Source organism: Podarcis vaucheri, assembly GCF_965113315.1.
Source record: "Podarcis vaucheri genome assembly, chromosome: 3".
In the NCBI taxonomy this organism is placed as follows: domain Eukaryota; kingdom Metazoa; phylum Chordata; class Lepidosauria; order Squamata; family Lacertidae; genus Podarcis; species Podarcis vaucheri.
The window spans coordinates 29068323-29092964 of record NC_138761.1 but is presented as its reverse complement, the minus strand read 5'-3'; the positions used below and the strand labels follow the sequence as shown (position 1 = coordinate 29092964).

The 24642-nt window shown below is 41.2% G+C and overlaps 1 protein-coding gene across 7 annotated transcripts in view; it reads left to right on the top strand.

Annotated features, from left to right (window-relative positions):
• Nucleotides 1-24642, top strand: part of USH2A (usherin) — a 432976-nt gene that overhangs the window by 284854 nt on the left and 123480 nt on the right. For all 7 annotated transcript variants that reach the window (XR_014218160.1, XM_082217159.1, XM_082217162.1 and 4 more), the window contains 6 exons: nt 4243-4365; nt 6873-7036; nt 11238-11447; nt 12769-12971; nt 16635-16747; nt 21479-21677. Coding sequence is in view for 6 of the 7 variants with exons in the window: in XM_082217159.1 (XP_082073285.1) it covers nt 4243-4365; nt 6873-7036; nt 11238-11447; nt 12769-12971; nt 16635-16747; nt 21479-21677 (1012 nt within the window). In the remaining variant the exon portion in view is untranslated. The remainder of the gene's footprint in view (nt 1-4242; nt 4366-6872; nt 7037-11237; nt 11448-12768; nt 12972-16634; nt 16748-21478; nt 21678-24642) is intronic.

Genomic DNA, 24642 nt, shown 5'->3' with positions numbered 1-24642 from the left:
GTGTGTATCTGTGGGCCTTAATGAAACATCACAAAAAACAAACTGGATGTGTTGAGATTGTACATATTTTATTTATTTATTTATTAGTTAGTTACATTTCTTCCCTTCCCTTCCTCCATGAAGGGTGCCCAGAGCTATTAACAACCTAAAATTTTATATATGTATGTATATATATATATATATATATATATATATATATATGCTTTCGTAGATTTTCACGGGTACAGGAATGCAGGTTTTGGTGTCTTCGGGTGTCTTCCCGTGTAAGAGTCGGGGTGTCTGTGCGACGTTTCGACGAGGTCTCACTCGTCATCTTCAGGCTGGTGCTTTCGGCTTCTTGTTACTGGAACAGAGCAGAATCTGGTGTTTGAGTTCCTATAAATACTGTTGAGGGGTGTGGTGTATAGCCTCCAACGTTCTGGGCAGAGAGGAAGTTCCTAGATTAGTGTGCCTTTTCTTCTTTTGTTCCTTAATTACTTGAGGGATATCTTGAGTGATTTCATGAGTGATATTCTGAATACCACTGGGTGGGTCATTAAGTGTAGATTAGTTGCTAAAGCTTTCGTGTCTTGACCTCTTGAGCTTGTGAAGAGTTTTTCTGAGAAGATGGCTGTGCTGCATTTAGTTGTGCTCTGGCTTGGCTTCGTGTATAGGGGCGAGCTGTGGTTTTGTGCTTTGTGCCAGCCAGATCTGTGTAGGGATTGCAGGGGGGTGCAGCATCCGGAGGTGCCACTATAGTTTGGCTACTGGATGGAGTCTGTAATATGTCTGTGGAGAGGGTCTGGGTTTGGGTCTGGTGTGGTTGATTGGTGACGGCGTTCTGTGTGCCTCTGGTTCTGGTGTCGGTTTTTGTGGGGAGGGCTAATTTCCAGATGTCTGGCAGGCGGGACGTGTCGTCACGCTTGTTCATGTTGTGAGGGTGTTTCTCTATCTCGATGGCTTCCATGATTATTCTCTTGTGGTGATGTTCCATGTTAAAGAGCAATTTGGAATCTGCAAAATTAATTTCGTGTCCTGTTTCTTTCATGTGTTGGAAAAGAGAGGAAGTTTTTTCTTCTTTTTTGACGGCATTCTTGTGTTCTGCGATACGTGCATTTATTCGTCTGTTTGTTTGTCCAATGTACGTGGCTGGGCAGACTTTGCAGGGTATTTCATAGACCCCTTGGTTTTCCAGCTGGATTTTGTCTTTTGGGTTTCTGAGGATATTGGCTATTTTTTGGTTGGTGCAGAAGGCTGTTTTGATATTGTGTTTATGGAGGATTTTGCTGATTTTGTCTGTAGTGCCCTTGATATAAGGAAGGAGGGCCATGCCACAAATAAACTCCGTAGCCAAGACTCTCATCTCCAGAACCAAACGCCTGGCTGACAAAGACCACTTGACAACTGAGTTACAGAATCTCTCAAATGTGTTAATCGCCAATGGATACCAGAAAAACAGGGTTACGAAGCTAATCCAAAAAGAAACACCCCCCAAAAACCAAGACACAGAAGAAAACAATGGCATGGCCCTCCTTCCTTCCTGCAATCCCTACACAGATCTGGCTGGCACAAGGCACAAAACCACAGCTCGCCCCTATACACGAAGCCAAGCCAGAGCACAACTAAATGCAGCACAGCCATCTTCTCAGAAAAACTCTTCACAAGCTCAAGAGGTCAAGACACGAAAGCTTTAGCAACTAATCTACACTTAATGACCCACCCAGTGGTATTCAGAATATCACTCATGAAATCACTCAAGATATCCCTCAAGTAATTAAAGAACAAAAGAAGAAAAGGCACACTAATCTAGGAACTTCCTCTCTGCCCAGAACGTTGGAGGCTATACACCACACCCCTCAACAGTATTTATAGGAACTCAAACACCAGATTCTGCTCTGTTCCAGTAACAAGAAGCCGAAAGCACCAGCCTGAAGATGACGAGTGAGACCTCGTCGAAACGTCGCACAGACACCCCGACTCTTACACGGGAAGACACCCGAAGACACCAAAACCTGCATTCCTGTACCCGTGAAAATCTACGAAAGCAAATATATATATATATATATATATATATATATATATCCCCTAAACATGGTCTGGGGGGTCTACCCTGGAAGGGAATTTCAGAGCAGAGTGTATTCCCACTCTCCCTGGCATCTGCAGCAAACGGACTGGAATAAGGGCCTTGTAAACTGTAGGTTGCAGGATATGCAGAATGACACTCCTTCAAGTACTTGAGTCCCAAATAATTTAGGGGTTTGCACACTAGTACTAACGCTTTGAATTGTTCCTGGTATCTTAAAATGAGAGTGATGTGCTTCCTGTGACAACTCCTCTCAGCATTTTACGTTATGTACTAGCTGCATCTTCTAGATCAGGCATGATCACTGGTAGATCACTGGATGCTGAACAACTGTGGCTCCCCTTTAAAAAGCTCAACATTTTACCCCCTTCCTAAAAAAGCTGAACCCCCCCAAAAGGGAGTAGATCACTGCCAGTTTTTAACTCTGTGAGTAGATCACAGTCTCTTGGGAGTTGGCCACCCCTGTTCTAGATCATCTTCAAGGGCAGCTCCATGTAGAATGCATTGTAGTAATTTATATGGAAAGTTATCAAAGCGCATGAATTATTGTGGCCAGATTATCTTGGTTCAGGAACAGTCATAGCTGAAGAACCTGCTGTTACTGGGCATAGGCATTATTTGCCACTGGAGCAACCAATGCTTCAGGTGAGAGTTTGGCATCAGTGCCTACCCCAGACTTTGAACCTTCTCCTTCAGGACATGTCAGCTCTCTTGAGAACTATTCACTCACAGGACCCCCTATTTTATCCATCTCAGTTTATTGCCTTTAGACGTTGGCTGACCACTGTACAGCCTCTTTCAATTCTGGTGGGATGGAGAGGTAGAGATACAGTTGCGTCATTTTGTGTGATGTTTTCCAAAGATGCAAGTGTGCCTTAGTAAAACACTGCACAAGACAAATCTTGGTGCGATCATGTGTACAATCAAGCTTGCTTTTGTTGCGTTGTTTTATCATTGGCCCTTTATGCATTGGTAAAACCAAACTGTGCATGGTACAATCCTAGAATTTATTTTATAAATTTGCTTAAATTTACAGTGGTGCCCCGCAAGACGAATGCCTCGCAAGACGGAAAACCCACTAGACGAAAGGGTTTTCCGTTTTTGAGCTGCTTCGCAAGACAATTTTCCCTATGGGCTTGCTTTGCAAGACGAAAACGTCTTGCAAGTGTTCTGATTTTTTTTCGCCCCCCCTTTTTCTAAGCCGCTAAGACGCTAATAGCCTTTTAGCCGCTAATCCTTTAATAGCCGCTAAGCCTTTAATAGCTGCTAAACCGCTAATCCGCTAAGCTGCTAATAGGGTTGCTTCGCAAGACGAAAAAACCGCTAGGCGAAGAGACTCGCGGAACGGATTAATTTCATCTTGCGAGGCACCACTGTAATCAGAAATCAGGAGGAACAAGTCAGACCTTCCATTCTCCCATTTACTCTTCCAGTCAGTCAGCATGCTGTATGTTTTTACAAGATACTCCATTCCTATAACCCCTGTTTTGCTATCTCACACCATACACAATGGTTATCGAACACACTCAGTCCTGATGATGGGCTCTTAGATTTCTGCCCCCACCAATATTTTCCTACAGGTCGGGGTATGAGCCTCTAGTCTGTGGGTGCTGTCTTTTTGGCTACTGACACTCACTGGTATTCACCTTGGAACATCAAAAATAAAGGTAGTGATGGTTACAATAGGGCCAAGAGAATTCCTGAAACAAGTAAGGCACATCCCCAAAGGTCATTGGTTTCAAGCCTGTTTGTCACAAAGTTTTCAAAGCTGTTGTAATTAAACCAATTCTAGCCAGTTTAAATTTGCATTGTGGATATAGCTTCAACTGTGAATTCATTGTACAGATTCCATTGAGCTTTTCTTCCTTAACGTGAACTGTGCTGTACTAAATTTAAGTCAAGTTATCCTGAAAGGTTATGCAAATGTTTAATGTTATAAATCATTAAATACTCTCAGATTCTTTTTTTCCTAATAAAAGAAGTGTTGTGAAACATATCGTCATCCGTTTTGAAACTCATTAGGTAAGTTACAAAAAAAGTCAAATCCTGAAACGTGTTTTTTTTTAAAAAACTTTACAGTTGTAAAAACAAAATAGTGTGTGACTTTTAAAAGCAACCTGATTTTTGTGTAATAACATTAGTTGAGATAATCCCAGCGTTCTGCTTGTCTTTTGTGTTAGATATGAGCTCCTGAGACGTAAAATCCAGCAGCCACTTGCATCAAATCCCCCTGAAGATTTAAATCTCTGGCACAATATTTACTCAGGAACTCAGTGGTTTTATGAAGATAAGGGTCTTAGCAGGTGAGATTACAAAAACTATAAAAACAAATGCTGGCATTTTGTATAGACTATGCTTAATAGTTCAAAGTGTTGCTCGTGTCTCTGTGTTGTGAACATGTTAATTATGTAATGAAATATTTTCTGTCATCTCCTTTGGCATTTGCCATTATTAACACACCTGGGTTTTTGCTGTTTTGTGACTCCTGCATGTTGCGTGCAATTTTTGTTCTGTTCTAAAGAGCATCAGGCTCTGGAAAACCAGATTTGAACTACCAGGGTAGCAGGCAAGCCATTTACACATGTTTAATTTTAAAGTCAAATCATACAAGCACCGGCTTACACATTGGCATGCAGGGCATCTGCACAGCAGGGATCTGCACTGTAAATTAGTGATGTGTTTGCCTAGGAAACAAGGCTAGCCTAAGGCATTTGCTGCCTGAGGTGAAGGACAAGATGGTAGCCCCTTCTATTCTAAGTGGACCGGTAGCTCAGTCTTCAACACTGATGACAGGAGAGTGTTCTCCACCATACCTGAGGGCAGCTGGCTAGCTCAAGGGTTACAGGACAGGCTTTATGACACCAATAGCTGATATCCAGTAGAGGGGAACAGTTGAAGTGCTCAGAAGGAACAGCCTGGGGAGGGGGCTGCCATTAGGGACGTTGGATAATTCCAACAAAAAATGAAATGGAAGCGGAAATTTCCTATGTTTGTTTATTAGTCCTGTGTTCAGAAGAGAAACCAGTCTGCTGAATATGATCAGTAGTATACACTGTTGTTCCTTTTACTCTGCAAATGATATTCCTTTGAGATGGAATAACTAACGACAATGTACGCAATTAATTGCATAAATTATGGGCGTGACCTAATTTTGCCATAATATTCAGCGAGAGGAGTAACATAGGATGGAATTCAACAATGTGCTAATATTATGCCAGTCAAGGCATACTTTCCAATAGGAGCCCAATGTCAGGGCTTACCATCCCTTATTATCATGCCTTTTATCCACCTCCATATAGCACCCCGTCTTCTTTTGGCATTGTAAAGAAAAGATTCAGATATCCATTTCTTTCCTTACATATGACCAAATGCTGCTGGGATTGAAGTGAATTGGAGATGGAAACAAAGAAGGGAAGGAGAAATTAAAATGCCCTCTGTGCTAGTTTCCAATTGGAGATTGTTCTCTTAGAGGCAAGTTTAGGTTGCAAGCAAAAAAAGGGAACATTAACATCACATATCATTTCAGCATCAGGATTACTGGACAAGGATCTCTGAAAGACAGCTAGATGTAAAGAAGATTATCCATGAGCAGGACGTTTGAGAACAGTGTTGTAAGATAAATTTGCAGCCATTTTGTCGTTTGTCTGTGTATCCAGAAGGAAATCTCCCTGTAGGAAATACAGATGACTCTGGAGTAAGTTTGAGGAGGTTAATGAGGATAGGGAGGAAGGGGAGGATTAGTCTGATAGTCTGGGAATGGTGGGAGTACTGTAGACCGGCTGCCACTACAGGGATGAAGGGAAGTTTGAAAGAATATGAGTCAAAGTACAACTTAGATTAAGTATGCTTTTTGTTAAAGGTGCAACTCTTCCCCCTCCCCCCCAAAAAAAGAAAAATGAATGCATCCACCTCTACACTTTCTTTTTCCAAAAATTGCAGATGGCTGGAGGTGGGGGCATTATCCTGATTAGGACTGCGACTTATTGGAGCAGGCTTTCGGTCACCCCCCACAATGCCATTTTCCCACCAAAAGGTAACCTTGAGGATGCTATCTGCCCCAAAGGTGTTATTTGTCATGCACAATTCCACATCCACGAGTTTATGGATGGGAAGGAGTGGGGTTCTAATTTCTAATAGGGACCTGTATGTGTACAGCTTTTATATGTTTAAGCTCTGACACTTTACTTCTGGTTGTTGTTTGAAAGAGATTAAAGGGGAGAAAGGGTTTTCTCTGGTTATAACTTTTTTTAAAAAAATATAGTGTTTAGATGAGGCTATCCTTTCACACACACATTCATTCATTCATTCATTTATTGGCAGTTATAGCATACATTGCTTGAACTTACACAGTTGTATTATTTGAAACGTTGAGTTTTTATATTTGGCTGGGATCAGCTGATGAAGCATAAGGCAAATACTGTTAGGGTGGGATGCAGAGCTTCAGATCAGTGGGTTTTCCCAAAGAGGAAAAAGCACCATTGAATCAACTTTATATCTAAGTGCTGGCAGCTTGCCATTGCTGTAATTGCATCTTGAATTGAGCTGTAATCCCTCACTACTTTGGAAAACAATAACAATCCTATATGGCATCTTACTTTGTTTATTGTTACTCTGCTAGTATTGGCCTAGTATTTCAAGCAAACCTGTAATTCTTTGTCCGGATCTCATATAAAGAAGCACCTTTTTAAAAGAAAAGAAAAAAGAGCCTTCCTTTTTCATGGTTAGTAGAACAATAATACATGTTTAGCATGCCTCAACTCTTCAAAGGATATATATTTTTCTATTTCTTTTAATGGTATGAATCCTTTAGGTACACAACATATGAATATAAGACCATAGTGCACAATGAGGTTGGATACACATCAAGTGAAGAAGTGGTCGCTACAACATTGGCGGGTTTTCCAAAGAAGGGAAGTAACGTCACTGCACAACCTCTTAACCACACTGCTATAGAAGTGAAGTGGTCCACCCCAAGTAAGTGCCCTTGTTATTTTGACTCCCAGTCAGGACTGGGCTGTTTCCCACATGTATGCAGATTGCTTGATTTTTCTGCACTTAAGGACAGACAGCAGAATATGTGAACTTTGAGGGAACGTTTTGCAATCAAAAGGATGTGAAAGTTTGATCTGTGGTGTCAGATCTGTGTTGGTATATTCCCACATGCAAGTTAATAGGCCAGGGTGGTTAACAGGACCAGGTCTGGCCTGCCAAGCTGTTTCTTATGACCCACCTTCCCCACATTCAGTTTACTGGCAGTGAAGTCATTTGCAGCTATGGGATCAGTATCCCTCTGCCCCACCATTGTTTCCTAGATGGGAAACATTGGGAGAGATTGACATGCTCCTTCCTATTCCAGAGTGCTCTGACTTGCTACAAAACTCATTCTGTGCCACAGTTAAGCAGCTGAGAGGTGCATCGTAGATAACACTGAACTTCTCCTATTCCAATTTGCTGGGGGATGGGCCTGGGATTCTACAACCTTCCCCCCCCTCTCTGAACAGATTGATGGAGAGCTAAAAAAAACTCTCATTAACCCCCTTCCCTCCTTCCCCACTACAGTGCTGTAGTGGGAATGAAATGATGGGGAGGTGAAGTGTGTGTGTGTGTGTGTGTGTGTGTGTGTTTACCAAGCAGGTTTGTGGTCTGTAGGTGTACCATATGTTTGGTGAAAGTGTAGTCTGCATGTGTGCATCCCCTGCATGTGTGTGATGTGCAAGCAAGAGAGTGAATTTGGGTTGAGCAGTTCCTGCTTTGCTGCTCACACTCTCTTATGCTTTGTGCATGCCCACCCCTGGATGTGACCCTTGAAAGGGTTGACCAATAACAAATGCAACCCTCAGGCCAAAAAAGGTTAGCCACCCCAGCATTAAGTGAAGTTGCACTCATCAAGCGTAGGTCATCCGTATATGAGCTAGCTCCAAGTCATCCATTTTCATGATTTACATTGCTCAGGTGAGCTGAACGATCATTGGCATCTTGTTTAAGAGCTAAATGCCTTCGAAATGATGGAAACAAAACCTGGGAAGAAACCAGCCCCCTTTTCAACCTTGAAATTCCATATATGTATAATCAATGTATAGAAGAGAGGCAAGATCATGCCTGTTGTGCCTGTCCCTGCTCTCCATGTATGTACAAATCTTTGGTTTGTACAATTTGTATGTTGTGGTCAATTATAATAAAATCAGAGCAAAATAAGACATAGATTCAGAGCTCTTGGGAGATTGGCACAATGACTTGCTGAAGCCAGTATTTTGGTTCAAACTCTTCTTCACATCCAGGAGAGTTATGGATTTTCTGTGCATGCAAAAGTACACATTTGTGCTGTGTCATCTTAAAAGGAACATATCCATTTAATCCAGATTACCTGTCCATCAAAGCAGTGGGTTAATTCTTCAATATGTACATGCAAATCTGTCTGTAAGCACTTGCTAGTGACTCTCAGCAAATATAGGCTCCTTATTTTATAATTGGATGCCTGAAGTAAGCATGCTTATAAAAACTGACAAACCTAATAGATCTGAAGCAGGCTGCTGAAGTTTCATTACTTTAGTAATCTGAACCTCTGACCTTCCAGATAGAGGTAATGCAATCTGGCTTCATTTTCATTCTTACTGCAGAAATTTCCTAGATATCTGTTTATGAATGCAAAGGTTAAACATCAAGTGAGGGTCATTAGAGCAAACCCTCATTTATTCTTTCATTGCTGGAATGCATTACACTAGGCAAACTAGCAATCTACCTTCTTCCAAATGTTTTTGTTTTGTCACATGCCTATGCCTTTCCCTCCAATAACTAGATCACTTGAAAATAGCTTTCTTTTATGTCTTTGTTTCTGGTGGGATCTTGAGTGAAAAACAGAAGTTGGTGGTACATAGCTCCTGTTAAAATTGCACTATAGAAATAAAAGAAGTTGGAAACAAAAGCTCTGTTTAGATGGTATATCAGTGCACGGTCTCTCCATGCATTCGCTCAAATTCTGAACAAATCTACGCGGGTACAACTTTTCCTCTCCCCATACAACCAGGGAGCCTTCATTTTTCAGCGATCTAATTTCATGCAAAGAGCCTACATATGTATACATTGCAGGTACTTGGGTTCTGTTCACACATTTGGTGAATGGGAAGATGGGGCCCGTATGTGTGTGATTCCCACTTCTCCTATCTATGCTCTGATATCCCCAAATGTGATTGAAATCCAAATAGGATTAGAGTCAGTCCTTTATGGTGTCGTAATTAAAAGTTTGACTTTGGAGCAGCTAAATTTGGTACCTCTTGGATTAAGTGGTTTGAGTAATGTGACCTTTATTTGTATTACAAACATTTGTCCCTGACTGATTTTTCATTTGAAAAAGCGTGTTTACATACACATGTTTGCTATGGTGTAGTGGTTAAGAGCGGTAGTCACGTAATCTGGGTAACCGGGTTCGCGTCTCCGCTCCTCCACATGCAGCTGCTGGGTGACCTTGGGCCAGTTACACTTCTTTGAAGTCTCTCAGCCCCACTCACCTCACAGAGTGTTTGTTGTGGGGGAGGAAGGGAAAGGAGAATGTTAGCCGCTTTGAGACTCCTTAAAAAGGAGTGAAAGGCGGGATATCAAATCCAAACTCTTCTTCTTCTTCTTCTTCTTCTTCTTCTTCTTCTTCTTCTTCTTCCTTTAGGAAGAAGGGTGAGATATAGATTCAATCATCATCATCATCATCTCAGTAACAATGATGCTATCATTTTCCTCAGATGCTGAGGTTGTGCTTGAAGTTAAGGATTTAGGGCATACTAAGATAAGCGCTCCTAAATTTCATTGTTTTCAGTACAATAATCACATGTTAACTAGAACAGAAAGTGTCCAAAATATTATTTTATGGCAGGCGTCAGCAAACTTTTTCAGCAGGGGGCCAGTCCACTGTCCCTCAGACCTTGTTGGGGGGCCAAACTATATTTGGGGGGGGGAATGAACAAATTCATATGCCCCACAAATAACTCAGATATGCATTTTAAATAAAAGCACACATTCTACTAATGTAAAAACACCAGGCAGGCCCCACAAATACCCAGAGATGCATTTTAAATAAAAGGACACATTCTACTCATGTAAAAACACGCTGATTCCCGGACCATCCGCGGGCTGGATTTAGAAGGCGATTGGGCCAGATCCGGCCCCCGGGCCTTAGCTTGCCTACCCATGTTTTATGGCATGATTTGTCCTTTAAGTATAGTCAACCCTGTAGGTTTCAATGCCATAATGCAAAGAATGTAATTCTCAACAATACTGGATGTGTAATGTTTGAGGATGCATCTTACAATTCAATGATGCATGTGGGAACATGGTGTATGGCCCCAGACTACATTTGCTTGCTTGCTTGTTTGTTTGTTTGTTTGTTTGATACTTGTACCACACTTTATAGCCTCCAGAAGGCCCTCAAAGTGACTCACAAAAGAATATAATCACATTCAAATGTGGTATCAGAAAAAATAAGAATAACTTGGTAGCCATATGATGCCAGGTTTATTCAGACAGCATGCTGCCCTCATACTGGTGTTGTCAGGCAGCAGCTTCCACTGAGGACCTCCTGGGGTGATGGAGTGGGGGCCAAACAGCCAAATCTTGCTTAGTCCATGATAGAGGCAGTTCTTCATACTGAAGGCTATGAATGAAATTTCTGCTTCCATGATGCTTATTTCTCTCTATGTTTGGCAACAGCTGAAGAGTCCTTTAGGGTGTGTTTTTTTATGAATCAATAATTTGGAACTTTGCCTGGATGTAATTAGTGAAATAGACAGGCATGTGCATTCCCTGCTGACCTGGAATCAGTATGTGCAAGGAGTGGTGGATGAATGTCCCCAAAGCATGGTCTTCCCACCCAACATTCAAGGCAGTTCCCAAGAGGGGCTTAGGAATCCAAATTACATTCATGGAATAGTTGGTTTACTCCCCATGCTTCTAATATATTTGGCACTGACAAGATTAACTATACCTTGGTGCCTAGTCGCTAGGCTCAAAGTCCACAGTTTCATGAGCACAAGCCTTTGCAGCAAGTCTATTGCATATATAACCAGTGTTACCGGTAAACTTAATACTGTACCAGAACGTGAAAGAATATTATTACTTGTCCTTTCATTTCCAGTTTCTTTTTTTTCAATATTATTGGTATTTTTTAAAAAAATAATAATTAATTCTACAGCCTTGCAAGATGTTCAAGGAAATATTGAATATTATGTCCTCTCCTGGAACACCTCTGGCCATGACAACACCAGGAAGATCCCCGCCAGTGAAAACCTAGCTGTCATTGGAGAACTACAACCTAACACAGAGTATTGGATTTCGCTTCAAGTCTTCAATGGGGTGCACAGCATCACAAGTGAGGTGGTGCATGTGAGTACATCAGACGGAGGTAGGTTTAGTACTGGATGCAGCCTGGCTTAAAATCTGAGAATGAAATGGATTGATTTTTGTTAGGGTTGAGATCAGTCATCCTTCCATTATGAAATTTCCGGTATAAGAGGGAAAAGGACTAAAACGCTAAAATGCTTAAGTGCTGGTTGTCATCAAGTGGCCGATCAATAAAAGGTCCCACTGAGACAGCAGCACAAAGCTCTAATAGCGGATATTAACCCACTTTGTTCTCATCCTGCCCTGTTCACTACTATCCGTGTGCTCCGTTTGGAGCTGAGTTCATGTCAATAAACGGAGAGATTTAAAAAACAATTAATGGTTTTTAAAAAGATTTGCTCTGCGAAGCAGTGTGCTTTTGACATGACAGTCAACTCTCAGGCCATTCCTGAGTCACCAAAAATGGAAGGTGTAAACCCCACTCTCTGGGAGAATTTCCCTATGAGTCATTTCCAAGTCAGTTAGCAAGCGGGAGGGAGGGAGGGAAGAAAGCAACTTGTGAATCTGAAATGTGTTTGGAATGGCCTTTCTAATCTTTTTGGCTTTATAAAGTCTCATTATAAACATTATAATATCATTACCTCAGAAGCAAGTGTTCCAGGTCATTAGCAAAGCACTTTAAGTGGGGATTGCATTTCCTTTGCAATGCCAAAGGTCAGCCCCCTTTTGTTTATAAAATAGAACTCCTTGCGAGTGCAATTTTTCAACTGGTTAAGATGGACCTACGAGATGAAAATAGGTCTTTTTGCATAGCTATTTCTGACATGCTTAAATAATTTGTGTAATTTAATGCTAAGGAAGATTTTGAAGAGGAGGAGTGAGGCTTCATCATTATCCTTGGTAATCAGCATTCAAAACCATTTACATAATAACAGTATTGCACGTTGCTTCTCATTGCCCAAGTTACAAGGCTGCTAAAAGCTATTGATATGTCACTTTTTGCCACAGAGTGCATTTAAAGTTGCTGCTTTAGGAACAAGATTGCTGTTTGGGCATGTGTGAAGAATGAAGCCAAACCAAATAATTGTGGATGGGGCCACACAGATAAGTGAATAATTTATCATTGTATCCCACTGGTCGCATTCTGCTAAAGATGAAGGCGATGCTGGTGGTATAAAGCGCTTTACCACCATCTCCCACTGTTTCTAACTGAGATTATAATAAGCCAATTTAGAGAGGAATACAGACAGTGATAACTTCATCAGAGGCAAGCAGATAAGCAGCAGACCCTCTGCTAAACCCAAATTCTAATCTGCATTTGGTTAAACACATGATTTTACAGAGACAGCTGGAGTTTATTCAGCTTCTTCCTTTATTTCTAGAGCCGGAGGGCATGTTCCCTCCAGAGGTTGTCATCATCAACAGTACAGCTGTACGTGTCATCTGGACATCGCCTTCAAACCCAAATGGTGTTGTCACAGAGTATTCTGTCTATGTAAATAATAAGCGATACAAGACTGGAATGAAGGCACCCGGGTCCCTGCTTTTAGGAGATTTGTCTCCATTCACTGTTTATGATATACAGGTTTGAACAACTTTTTTTTTAATCTATACGTATGCTTGCTGTAGCTGATTTTACATAATTGGGGTGGGAGATAGTTCTGCTTTTCATTGGTATTTCGAGGAACAATTCTGAATATATATAAAAACATGCAAATCTAATAACCACATAAGCATTTATTGTAGTATGTGTATATATATATATATATTTATCTGATGGGAGTTCTATATAGACACACATATAAATGGTTTCATATTTTTAAATCAATGGGCTCACAAGGAATTTTTTTCTGAGCATACGTTTTATTTTTGCATCAGTGTAACATATTCGTATTTTCCTCTATCTCAAGAACATCAAAACTACATCTCCTCTGATCCCATAATACTAAACTTACAATATATATTATAAAGAGGCAACAATCCTACTCCTACTCATTAAAACAAAATTGTAATTGTTTTAGAAACATCAGGCATGCATAATACATCAACCTAGAGAAATAATGATATTGCATTCGTTAGCCTTTTATCATCCTTCCCCTCCTCCCTTCTCTTTGTGGAACAGGCTGATCTCAGCCATGAAATCCTTGTCTTCTAAAAATATCATTAATTTTTAAAACCTTTCTTTTCCTTCTTTTTCCTCCTCTTGTCTCCTTATCCTTGGGTTACCCCAAAATCTATATGTAATTTTCAGGTTTTTTGAATTATGTTCAAGACAAGAGCTTACAACTATTTCCCCTGTAATTGAACTGCATTTATTTCTTGAACAGTTTGTTTTGCTTTAATTGCAACTTTCCTGTTTTGTTTGTCGCATTCAGACTTGGCTTAGTCTGAATTATGTATGGGCAGGTCGTAACAGTAATCATGTATACTTTGTCCTAAAATTTGCATCCCGTTGCAGCGTGCCATAAATAAACGTCACCCAGAGGCACACCATAACAGATTTCTATGTTCCAACCCCTCTGCAACAGCAGGCCCCCACCTCCATTAATACACATATGACTTTCCGGTTTCTGCATGGACACACATTTGTCTTCCTTCAACAGTAACACAAATTCCAAGCACTTTCACACTTCGGGGACCTTCATATTAATTTACCAAAGGCAATATTAATCAGTTGCTCTTCGTTATCCTATCTGAGTATTAGTGCCAGCACTTGTGGCAATGACTTATAAGAGAAAATCCAAAGTTGTAATTGCGGATATATATATTTTTTAAAAAAACCTTTTTGCCTTTCATACTCTGTCCCTATGCAAATACTTAGCTTCCTAAAAAATATCTACATTTGTGCCTGCCTTGTCCTTTGTCATCATGTGTTGACATCTGTCGATTGGTACTTTTCATGTATTGAGTTGCCAAGGCAAAGGTGACATTATTAGTCTTTCTTTGGAGCTATTTAAAGTACTCTTAAGAACTGAGGGAGTCATATTTTGTCTCTCATCTTCAGGGTTCATCAAACATTAATACATTGCTGTGAAAGCAAACCATTCCTATTTAAAAAATAAAAAGCTGGTAGATTCAGAAAGGTGATATGGTAAGGATCAGAGGGGATCCCACAACAACAGCAATATACTTCTACCCCACCTCTCCGACTGGGTTGCTCCAGCCACTCTGGGTGGCTTGCAACATAATATAAAAACCCACAGTGAGACATTATAAATTAAAAACATCCTGATAAAGGGCTGCCTTCAGAAGTCTTCAGAAAGTTATGTAACTGATTATCTCTTTGGAGTCTGATGGGAGGGCATCCTACAGGGTGGGCACCACTACTGAGAAGACCCTCTACCTGGTTCCCTGTAACCTCACTTCTCGCAGGGAGGGGACTGCCAGAAGGCCCTGGGAACTGGACCTCAGTGTCTGGGCTGAATGAGGGGGTTGGAGATGCTTCTTCATGTATATAGAATTCTCACTGACAGGCCAGAGTGCTGGGCTTCAGATGTTTATCTTAAGGCTCAGGCAGGTTCACACGGGTTCAGATGGTTCTTCAGATATCCTGGCCCCAAACTATTCAGGGATTGTAGATAAACACCAGCCTCTAAAATCGAGCCTGTAAACAAATAGGCAGTTACTGGGCCATGTGACACTAAGCCCAACCATGGCTAAGCATGAATGAAAGAGCATGCAAATGTATGGAGTGAAAATCACAGCTGCTGCACTCCTCCCTCAGTCCTGCTGCTGCTGTCACACTACATGCTTTACCTTAGCAATATAGCTGAACCCAGGCTTATAGTTTGTCTTGCTACAAACATACCACAGGTAGTAAACCTAGAACAAACCTTTGCTCCCTCGTTCTTAGCCAGGATTTGACTAAGTGTGCATGAGAACCAGATCAGTGTAACAGGTGCAGAGTTGTGCCATGTGCTCTGAATGACTAACTCTTGTCTGTGCCATCGCTTGTCTAATTACCTCAAGGTGACAAACTTAGGTTTCTTAGGTGGTCCACCATATGGATACTAAGCAATCCCAGACCGAGTTAGCTTGAGTGATGCCCGTGACCACAAATGTTCAGTAAGAGTTCTGTGGCCATTGTAAGAGTCCGTAGCCCCTGCACATGCCCTGTTTCAAACCCAAATATGCTTTGGAAGGTAGAAGGAACCTTCAGAACAACAGTGTGGGGAGGGACGATCCCTTTGAGAAGGTGGAAACTGTTCTCTTAGGAGTGCATTGAATGCAAACACCTAGAGTCGCTAAGGCAAGTTTATAAGATTTGGCACTATGGAGTAATGGTATTTACCTGCAGTCCTCATTCAAAATGGAAGAGCCATAACTCAGTGATAGAGCACACCTTTGCTTGCAGAAGGGACACTGGTGGAGCTGTGGGTTAAACCACAGAGCCTAGGACTTGCCGATCGGAAGGTCGGTGGTTCGAATCCCTGCGACGGGGTGAGCTCCCGTTGCTCGGTCCCTGCTCCTGCCAAACCTAGCAGTTTGAAAACACGTCAAATGCAAGTAGATAAATAGGTACCGCTGCGGCGGAAAGGTGAACGGCGTTTCCATGTGCTGCTCTGGTTCGCCAGAAGCGGCTTAGTCATGCTGGCCACATGACCCGGAAGCTGTACGCTGGCTTCCTCCGCCAGTAAAGCAAGATGAGCGCCGCAAGCCCAGAGTCGGTCATGACTGGACCTAATGGTCAAGGGTCCCTTTATCTTTACCTTTTGCTTGCAGAAGAGCCCAGGTTCAATTCCCAGCATCTCCAGATAGGGCTGAGAATGTTCTCTGTTTAACCATGCTAGGCAATGTGGACAATTTTGAGCTAGATCAGCAGTTCTCAACCTGCGGGTCTCTAGCTGTTTTGGGACTACAACTCCCATCATCCCTGAGTTCTGGCCTTGCTAGCTAGGGGTGATGGGAGTTGTAGTTCAACTACATCTGGGGACCCACAGGTTGAGAAAGGCTCAGCTAGATGGACCAGTGGTGCCAAGTAATGCTTAGCATGAGCGGAATAACTTTCACTTTCCCAGTGTGACTTCCCCCTCTGGAGCAGATTTGGGAATGGTGCATGTGGGGGGGAAGTACCCTTGCCCTAGCCCCAGTCCTTACGCAAGCGCAAAAATATGGTAGGATCCTTCCCAAAAAGTTCCTAAGTCCCCACCATCACATTGAACTCAGTTTTACTTGATTTGCAGTCATGCTCTAACTTCAGTTACTGAATAGTTAAAACTATAGTTTTCTTTCTTGCTAACTATTCTAGGTTGAAGTCTGTACAGTTTACGCTTGTGTGAGAAGTAACGGAACACAAATTACAACGGTGGAAGATGAGCCAAAAGAGCTATCGGCACCACGGATTCACGTCCTCGGTCCACGGTATTTAAGTGTCTTTGTTTGTCTTAAAACCAAAAGAACCTGTGGAGATAAAAGAAACAGAAAATGATTTTGTGCTTTTCAGCCTGTAAAACGATTGTTGTTTGCTCATAGTGTCAAAGATAAGAAGAAATAGTGCAATTAACTTATGAAGATGCCTTCTACACTGGTCTATCTATGCTAGCATTTCCTAACCGTCTGGAAGTCTCTCTTTGTGGATCTCTGGATCAAGTGAGGCTTAGTATAGAAGTTTCCATTGACATTAATGGCCACTTTTATTTATTTTTTACTAAGCTGCATAGCCATGTAGGGTGGCGGGGGACGGGGATGGGACAGTGAAGATAATGGCAATATTTTGGTGAGGGTTACAGCTAGGGAGCCACACACACTAGGATCCCAGCAACAAGCACAACCATGCCCCATGCCTGTAATTAATTTAAGAAAAACAAGCTATGTGCTTTACATGCAGCGTGTACATGTAAAGAACACTCTATCAACAAGTAAGAGTTATTTCCCATCTCTGTAACCTGAGATCTTTCATTCAGAAGAGATTGAACCTGTAGCTCCCTCCGTGTATATTTATGGTCCGGTGCGTAGATCAGGCTCGCTGCTGAAGTCCTTCCTCTTCCTGTATATGTAGGATGAACAGGGTGGGCAACAGTGATGTGATGGAGGGGCAGTGCATTTCCACACCCTCCCATCATTGAATGGGAGGCTACAATGCCTGAACAAAGATCTAGGTATATTTGATCTTGTATTCTCTTTTCCATCTATTTCTTATGGAGAATTCCCACAAAAAGGAAATGGTTGCCAGACTTGGAAAAACAGCTGAATACTGACAAATGCCGCCATTCTTTTCCTAAAAAGATCCAGGAGTGCCAGCGTGGCCAGAAGAGAGGTTGTAACTAATGGCTGCCCATTGCCAAGACATTTATCAAAATTACGGCAACAATAAAGTAGTTAGCCTCCTGCGTGCTTGTTATTGTTGATGTGGTTTTATTACACTTCTGGCAGAGATTGGTGCTTAGCTTGTTTCTTGTGAGTGGGAGAAGCGTCTCTTTTGAATAACTACAATCTGACACCTAAATCTTCGGAAATATGCTAACAAAACGGATCTACACATGCAGTATTTCAAAGAAACTTCTGTTTTCTCTTTGTACATTTCCTCTGAATTCTGTTATTTGTCTGTGCAAAGTGTAACTGCTAGGTGAAATTAAGCTTGCTATTTTTCTGTCACATAAACATGTCTAGTCAAAGCTTGTTTGATGATAAGAACTCAATTCTGGAAATCATCCCTCTCCCCACCCCTGACTTTCACTCATGTATGCTTTTGTCTGAAGTATGGAAAACACTTATGCATGTCTCTGTTATTATATACAAACTAAAAATGTCATAACATACAAATGCAAGAAGATCAGAAATACCTTGCAGATTTTATAATCTGCTGAGCCAGAAACAGACTTTCTCCATTGCCTTCCCTTACATGTCATATTATCATCAGCTGTTCCCATATCCCAAAAGAATACTAACTACTGATCGATTGCCCGGACATGTCTGGCTGTGGCCTACACGTGCCCCGGGTAGTTCATTTATTTGCCACGGTGGATTTGCTAGAGTGGAATTTAATCAATAGCTAATTCATTAATTCTGGTCCTTGAGTATGTAGGGACCATGCAGTATAAAAATGGCTGGCTGGCTTCAACTTTGATTGAAATATGACAAACACTACAGCTGGCAGTTTCAGTAGGTGCCGGCCTGCATATGAATTTTTCTTATTTATCCTCCATCAAGGAATAGGTTCAAGGGGAAAATAACAGATTGTATAAACAAGGAGACATTTTAATACATATCTGCCAATGGGGAAAAGGTATGATTTCTAGGAGAGAGCCACATGGGAGGAGGGCAATGCGACTCACATTCTGCAACATGATTTTATTAGAATTATTATAGCTCTTCCTCTTTTGTTGCATGCGTGTATTTTTGAGGATTGGGGAGCAAGTGGGCGGTGAATTTTAAGAACTATTTTAAGGCTATACCATTATTGTTTTTACATACAGATGGTTTAAATGTGTTCTCACAATGCATTAGGCCATGGCAATCTCACCAAGTTGTGACCCATCAAGCAGCCAAATGCAACCTGTGACATGTATCCAATTTTAACTATTCCTATCAGGCAGCAAGCAAGAGCAGGAATTTTCTTGAGACCCTCATACACTGTCAGACATAACCTGTGGACTATGTTTAATTTGCTGGGATATAAGTTGTGCAAGTTCTGCAGAAACTGTTATTAACTACCCAACTTGTTCAGTGTCTTTGGGATGATAGCCACTTATTGTAATGGAAAGCTAATCTCTTCTAGCAGCTTAGCCAATGTTTTGTGGTAATGAAAGATGTCCAGCGGCCATCGCTTGCATCAGAAGGACCTTTTGTGCAGTTCTGGCTCAGTCTTGATTCAGTTGGTGAGTCAAAGGCCCAATTCAAACAATCTTGTATGAACCTGTCGTTCGCCCATGGAGTCCCATCAGTAGCAATTAAACAAAGAAGCCAGATAACATTTCCAGGCAAAGTGGAGACTTTAAAAGTGAGGTGGGGACTTTAAAAGTGAGGACTCAGAATGGAGATGAGTTGGTGCTTTCTGGAAGCATAAAAGTGCAAGCACGAAATTCACAAACAATTGGAGATAAAAATTACCTAACTGCTACTCTTTTTTTTTTTGCATAAGATTCTACTTTTATTTTTGTCTGTTCATATATCACACCATAATAAGAGTCTGCTGGATCAGGCCAGTGGCTCAACTAGTTCAGCATCCTGTTCTCACAGTGGCCACCCAGATGCCTATGGGAAACCTGCAAGCAGGACCCAAGCACAAAGCACTCCTGTGGTTTCCAGCAACTGATATTCAGAAGCATGACTGCATCCAACAATGGAGGCAGAGCATGACTATCTTGAGTGGTAGCCATGGGTAGCCTTTTCCTCCATGAATTTGTCCAGTCCTCTTTTAAAGCCATACAAGTTGGTGGCCATCACTGCCTCCTGGGGGGAGCACATTCCATAGCTTAAATATGTGCTGTGCGAATAAGCACTTCCTTTTATCCATCCTGATAAATTTCATCTTGTAAAAAAAGATTAAGAACAAAAACAAGGAGCACCGTGTCAAAAGCAGTCTACGCTTAAATACTGTTTACTACATATTTGCTTAGCTCCGAAATAATATACACTAAGATGCATATCCAGCCTTCAAATAATTTTAAGGGTCTTTCTTTCTTTCTTTCTTTCCTCTATATGTTTGTCAGTAATGTCATTTGTATGTAAGGATATATATTTTTTGCCTTGAGTAGAATATGCAGTGAATATAAAATAGACTTTCACAGACTATGGCATTAATTCAGCAAGTCAGATGGAGATTTCAGAATAATAATGGTGACTCTACAAGTAACCTGTGAAGTTATCCCTTCACAGGTGACATTAATCCTTCCTCTACATATTGTTATTGTTATACATTCCTCTGTTTATACCTCAAGGTGGTGAAATAATAGTTCACTGTGTTATTTTTATTCTGTAAAAATGTCAAAGTTTATCTCAGCTGCTGCTATCTGAATGTAACCTTCTCACTTTAAATGAATGCTAATTTACAATGTCACCAAGTATTCTGACAGTAGTCATGTAATTGGGCTTTAAGATTCTTTAAAATGTATGTTGGGAATAACATATGATAAGTGCATGATCCTACTAGAGTGAAGCACTAGTAAGTCCATCTTTCTAATAGGAAATATTTAAGCATGTGCCTAAGTCTTAATTGAACTTCTAGAACTCAAAAGAACCTGTCTTTTATAATGCTACAGTCTGGTTTTGTGGACACTTATAGCAAACAGCATTTAGCTCCGCCTATTAGTTGAGTGAATATGGCAACAGAGATGATCAGGTCTGCAGAACCTACAGGAAGGGTCGCAGTGCAGTGGTTTGCCTGCAGAAGTTGCAACTTCAGTGCCCAGCACCCCAGCTCCTGCCAAGCTCACAGTTCGAAAGCATACCAGTGTGAGTAGATAGGTACCATTGCAGTGGAAAGGTAAACAGCGTTTCCATGCGCTCTGGCTTCAGGCACAGTGTCTCGTTGCGCCAGAAGCGGTTTAGTCATGCTGGCCATATGACCTGGAAAGCCATCTGTGGACAAACGCTAGCTCCCTCACCCTGAAAGCGGAGATGAGTGCCGCACCCCATAGTTGAATTCGACTGGACTTAACCACCCAGGGGTCCTTTACCTTTACCTGTTCTTGTTGAAAGTCCTGTCTGTCAATCAAGTGTCAGTACTTCCCAAAAGTAGATTGCCTTGCCCTGGTATGCCTAAGAATCAGAAATTTATAAGAAGTTCAAATTTTGCTTTTGACTATCAAACATATGCTTTGTAGCAATTTGATATATTAATATATCATTCTATGGTACCAAAAAAAAGGTTTGTTTTTTAAGACATTGAAAACACTTGAGAATAATGGTTACATTGAAGCAGTGCTCTGTCTGTTTGAGGTATTTCTATTTAAATACCACTTTTCAGGTGGATCTCTCAAATTAGTTAGCAAAATACCACTCCAACAATGATTTACCTTAGCCAGAGCTTTGCAACTCAAAGCTCCGTTGCAGCAATGTTAAAAGGACACCTGTATGGATTTCAGTTTCAGCTAAATGGAACTCACATATCTTATGAGTTGTCTTACACATTAATGATTTTTGTTGCTCTAGGTCACTTCAGATTAACTGGGCATCACCAGGACAACCAAATGGCATCATCCTAGGATATGATCTGTTACGCAAAGCTCAGCAACGGTGCACTGTGCCACAGCAGCTATCAAAACATCAGGGTGGAATGGCATGTCTGTCCTTGCAATGCGATATCCATGAAAATATCTGTGGAGGCCTGTGCTATAACCCACAGTTTAAGGTAACATCAATTAACCTGCTGGTGAACCTGCTTTTATATTAAGATCTACTGAGTGAGTTCCACCTTCAGAGCTGAGGAGACTCATTATTGAATACAGGGGCTTTCAGTTGTCCCACCGCACTCTGTAACTCACTCACCAACAAAAGTTGAGTATATAAGCTAAAGAGAAAATTATGAGGTTGAAAGTCCATGGCCATGATGGCTTATATATTACAGGAACCAACCCAGGGGTACCGTGTGCATCCCTATCCCCAATTGCGCACACTGTCCTTGAGGGCTGAGCTATTCAACAGAACTTAGGGGCTCTCCAGACTGGTGTCTTATTGTGTGTGTATTCTGCAACATATTCTTGACACAATAATAGTGCATTAGTAATGGAGGGGTAGCCAATGCCGCAAGAAGCACAGTCAGATTTCAAAACAACCTTAAGAGATTGGAGAACTGGGCCCAAGCTAACAAAATTAATTTCAATAGGGACACATGTCAGGTTCTACACTTAGGCAGGAAGAATCAGCTGCACAAATATAAGATGGGGGACACCTGGCTTGACAGTATTGCATATGAAAAGGATCTAGGGGTCTTATTAGACTACAGGCTTAATATGAGTCATCAGTGTGACGCAGCAACAGCAGTAAAAAAACAACTACAGTGGTGCCTCACAAGACGAAAAGAATCCGTTCTGTGATTCTCTTCGTCTAGCGGTTTTTTCGTCTTGCGAAGCAAGCCCATTGACGGATTAGCGGATTAGCGCTATTAGCGGCTTTTAGCAGTTTATTGGATTATCTGATCAGCTGATAAGCGGCTTAGCGGCTTAGAAAAAGGGGGGAAGGGGGGGGAACTGCAGGAACTCGCAAGACATTTTCGTCTTGCGAAGCAAGCCCATAGGAAATTCGTTTTGCGAAGCACCTCCAAAACGGAAAACTCTTTCGTCTAGTGAGTTTTCCGTCTTGCGAGGCATTCGTCTTGCAGGGCACCACTGTAATGCTGTTCTAGGCTTCATCAACAGAAGTATCATGTCTAAATCAAGAGAAGTACTAGTACCACTCTTTGGTCTTGCTCAGACCATATCTGGAATACTGTGTCCAATTCTGGGTGCCACAATTTAAGAAGGATATTGACAAGCTGGAACGTATGCAGAGGAGGGCAACCAAGATGAACAAGGGTCTGGAAACCAAGCCTTATTAGGAATGATTGAGAGTATCTTTAGCCTAGAAAAGGGGAGACCGAAAGGAGATGTGATAGCCATCTTCAAATATCTAAAGGGCTGTCACATGGAAGATGGAGCAAGCTTGTTTTCTCTGGAGGTAGAACACAAATGAATGGCTTGAGATAAAGAAAGGAGATTCAGACTAAACATCAGGAAGAACGATGGTAAGAGCTGTTTGACAGTGGAACAGACTCCCTTGGGAGGTTGTAGACTCTCCTTCCTTGGAGGTTTTTAAGCAGGTTGGCTATCTGTCATGGATGCTTTAGTTGAGATTAATTGCATTGCAGGGGGTTGGACTAGATGATCCTTGGGGTCCCTTCCAACTATGAGATTTTATGATTTATTCTACTTTAGTTGGTTCTGGGGTGCTTCCCTGATGCTGCCACATTACTTCTGGAGGGGCTCTAGCACAACAAAAAAGTGGGGAAAAGATAAACAAGAACATTTGTGGTATAAAAAGTTATGAGATTTCAACAGGAGGTTATGGGATAAGTCATTGACTGAAAATGAAACGGGGCCACCCCAAAACCTTTGCAGTCACAAACATCACAAGCACAAATCATCATGAATGTGCAAAAAGGAGGCCATCTGGAGGAGCCCATGGTGTCCTGTTTACACACATATCCATAGCATTGATTTGCATGCTGCAGCTATGTGATTGTGATGCTTGCGTTACAATGGAATCAAATTGTGCTGCCGTATTATGGGTTGCATGGTGCCAGCATATGCCATCACAACTGATAACCTTGCAGTACTGAAGCTTGAGCCAATGTTTCTATATGCTTCAATTACAGTGAATCCATAGTAACTGACTGCTTTTAGATACACATCTGTTTCCAACAGTCTTGTGCTACCTATATTATTATTTTTTAAAAAAAGCTGACAGTAAAAAGTATGAGGAGATGCTTATGCAGCTTCCTCTAGTGCATTTTATTCTTATCATTTATCATAATCTGCATGGCAAATATTAGTTTATTGGGATGATTAGATGCCTTTTTGGAGACTTACTTGGTTGAATGATTTGATGCCACTTTACAGCAAATCCATTTAGTTTCAGCTACAAGTGGGTGGTTGTTTACGTGACAATGATGAGCAACTCTGAATGTGGGCCTATCGTGCTTTGTCAGAAATATTTTAAAATTATGGTCATTTGCAGATTAATGGTCATATTAGTTGCAGTTTAGGAGTGGGATCAATAATGTAGTCAGAGAGTAGGAGTCTGTACACAGTTTTTTATTGACAAATGAGGTAGAAAACTCTTAGTTTGAAGGTAAGATTTAATGTAATGAAATAATGTCCCTATTTGTCAACAGCATCATCACACATGCAATGACAGCATGTATTCATAAGATCGCTGTCAGACAAGACAGCAATTAGGAAAGTGAGTTATCTGAGTGATTCACATCAAAATATAAATTACAGCAGCTGACACAGCCTTAGCTATGTGTTGCATTTAGCACTGGGAAAGTTTAGCCCTTTATTGTCTCACCTGTAAGGTTCAAATATGCATTACTGCATTTTTGAGAATCATTCCCAGTATAAGTTTTTTGTTTGTTTTTTTATTTAGTGAACTTAGTACCTTTATAGTTTGTTACCAGCTGAGAAAGAAAACACGAAGGGAAATATATATTTGTGTACAGACTAGGAATATGAATATGAAACTGCAGTTTTAGTGATGTAAAGGGCTGTAGTTTTATAGATTTAAAATTTAAGTGCAAAAGGTTCTGCCATGAGTTGAGTTCTTATTCTTAACTCATC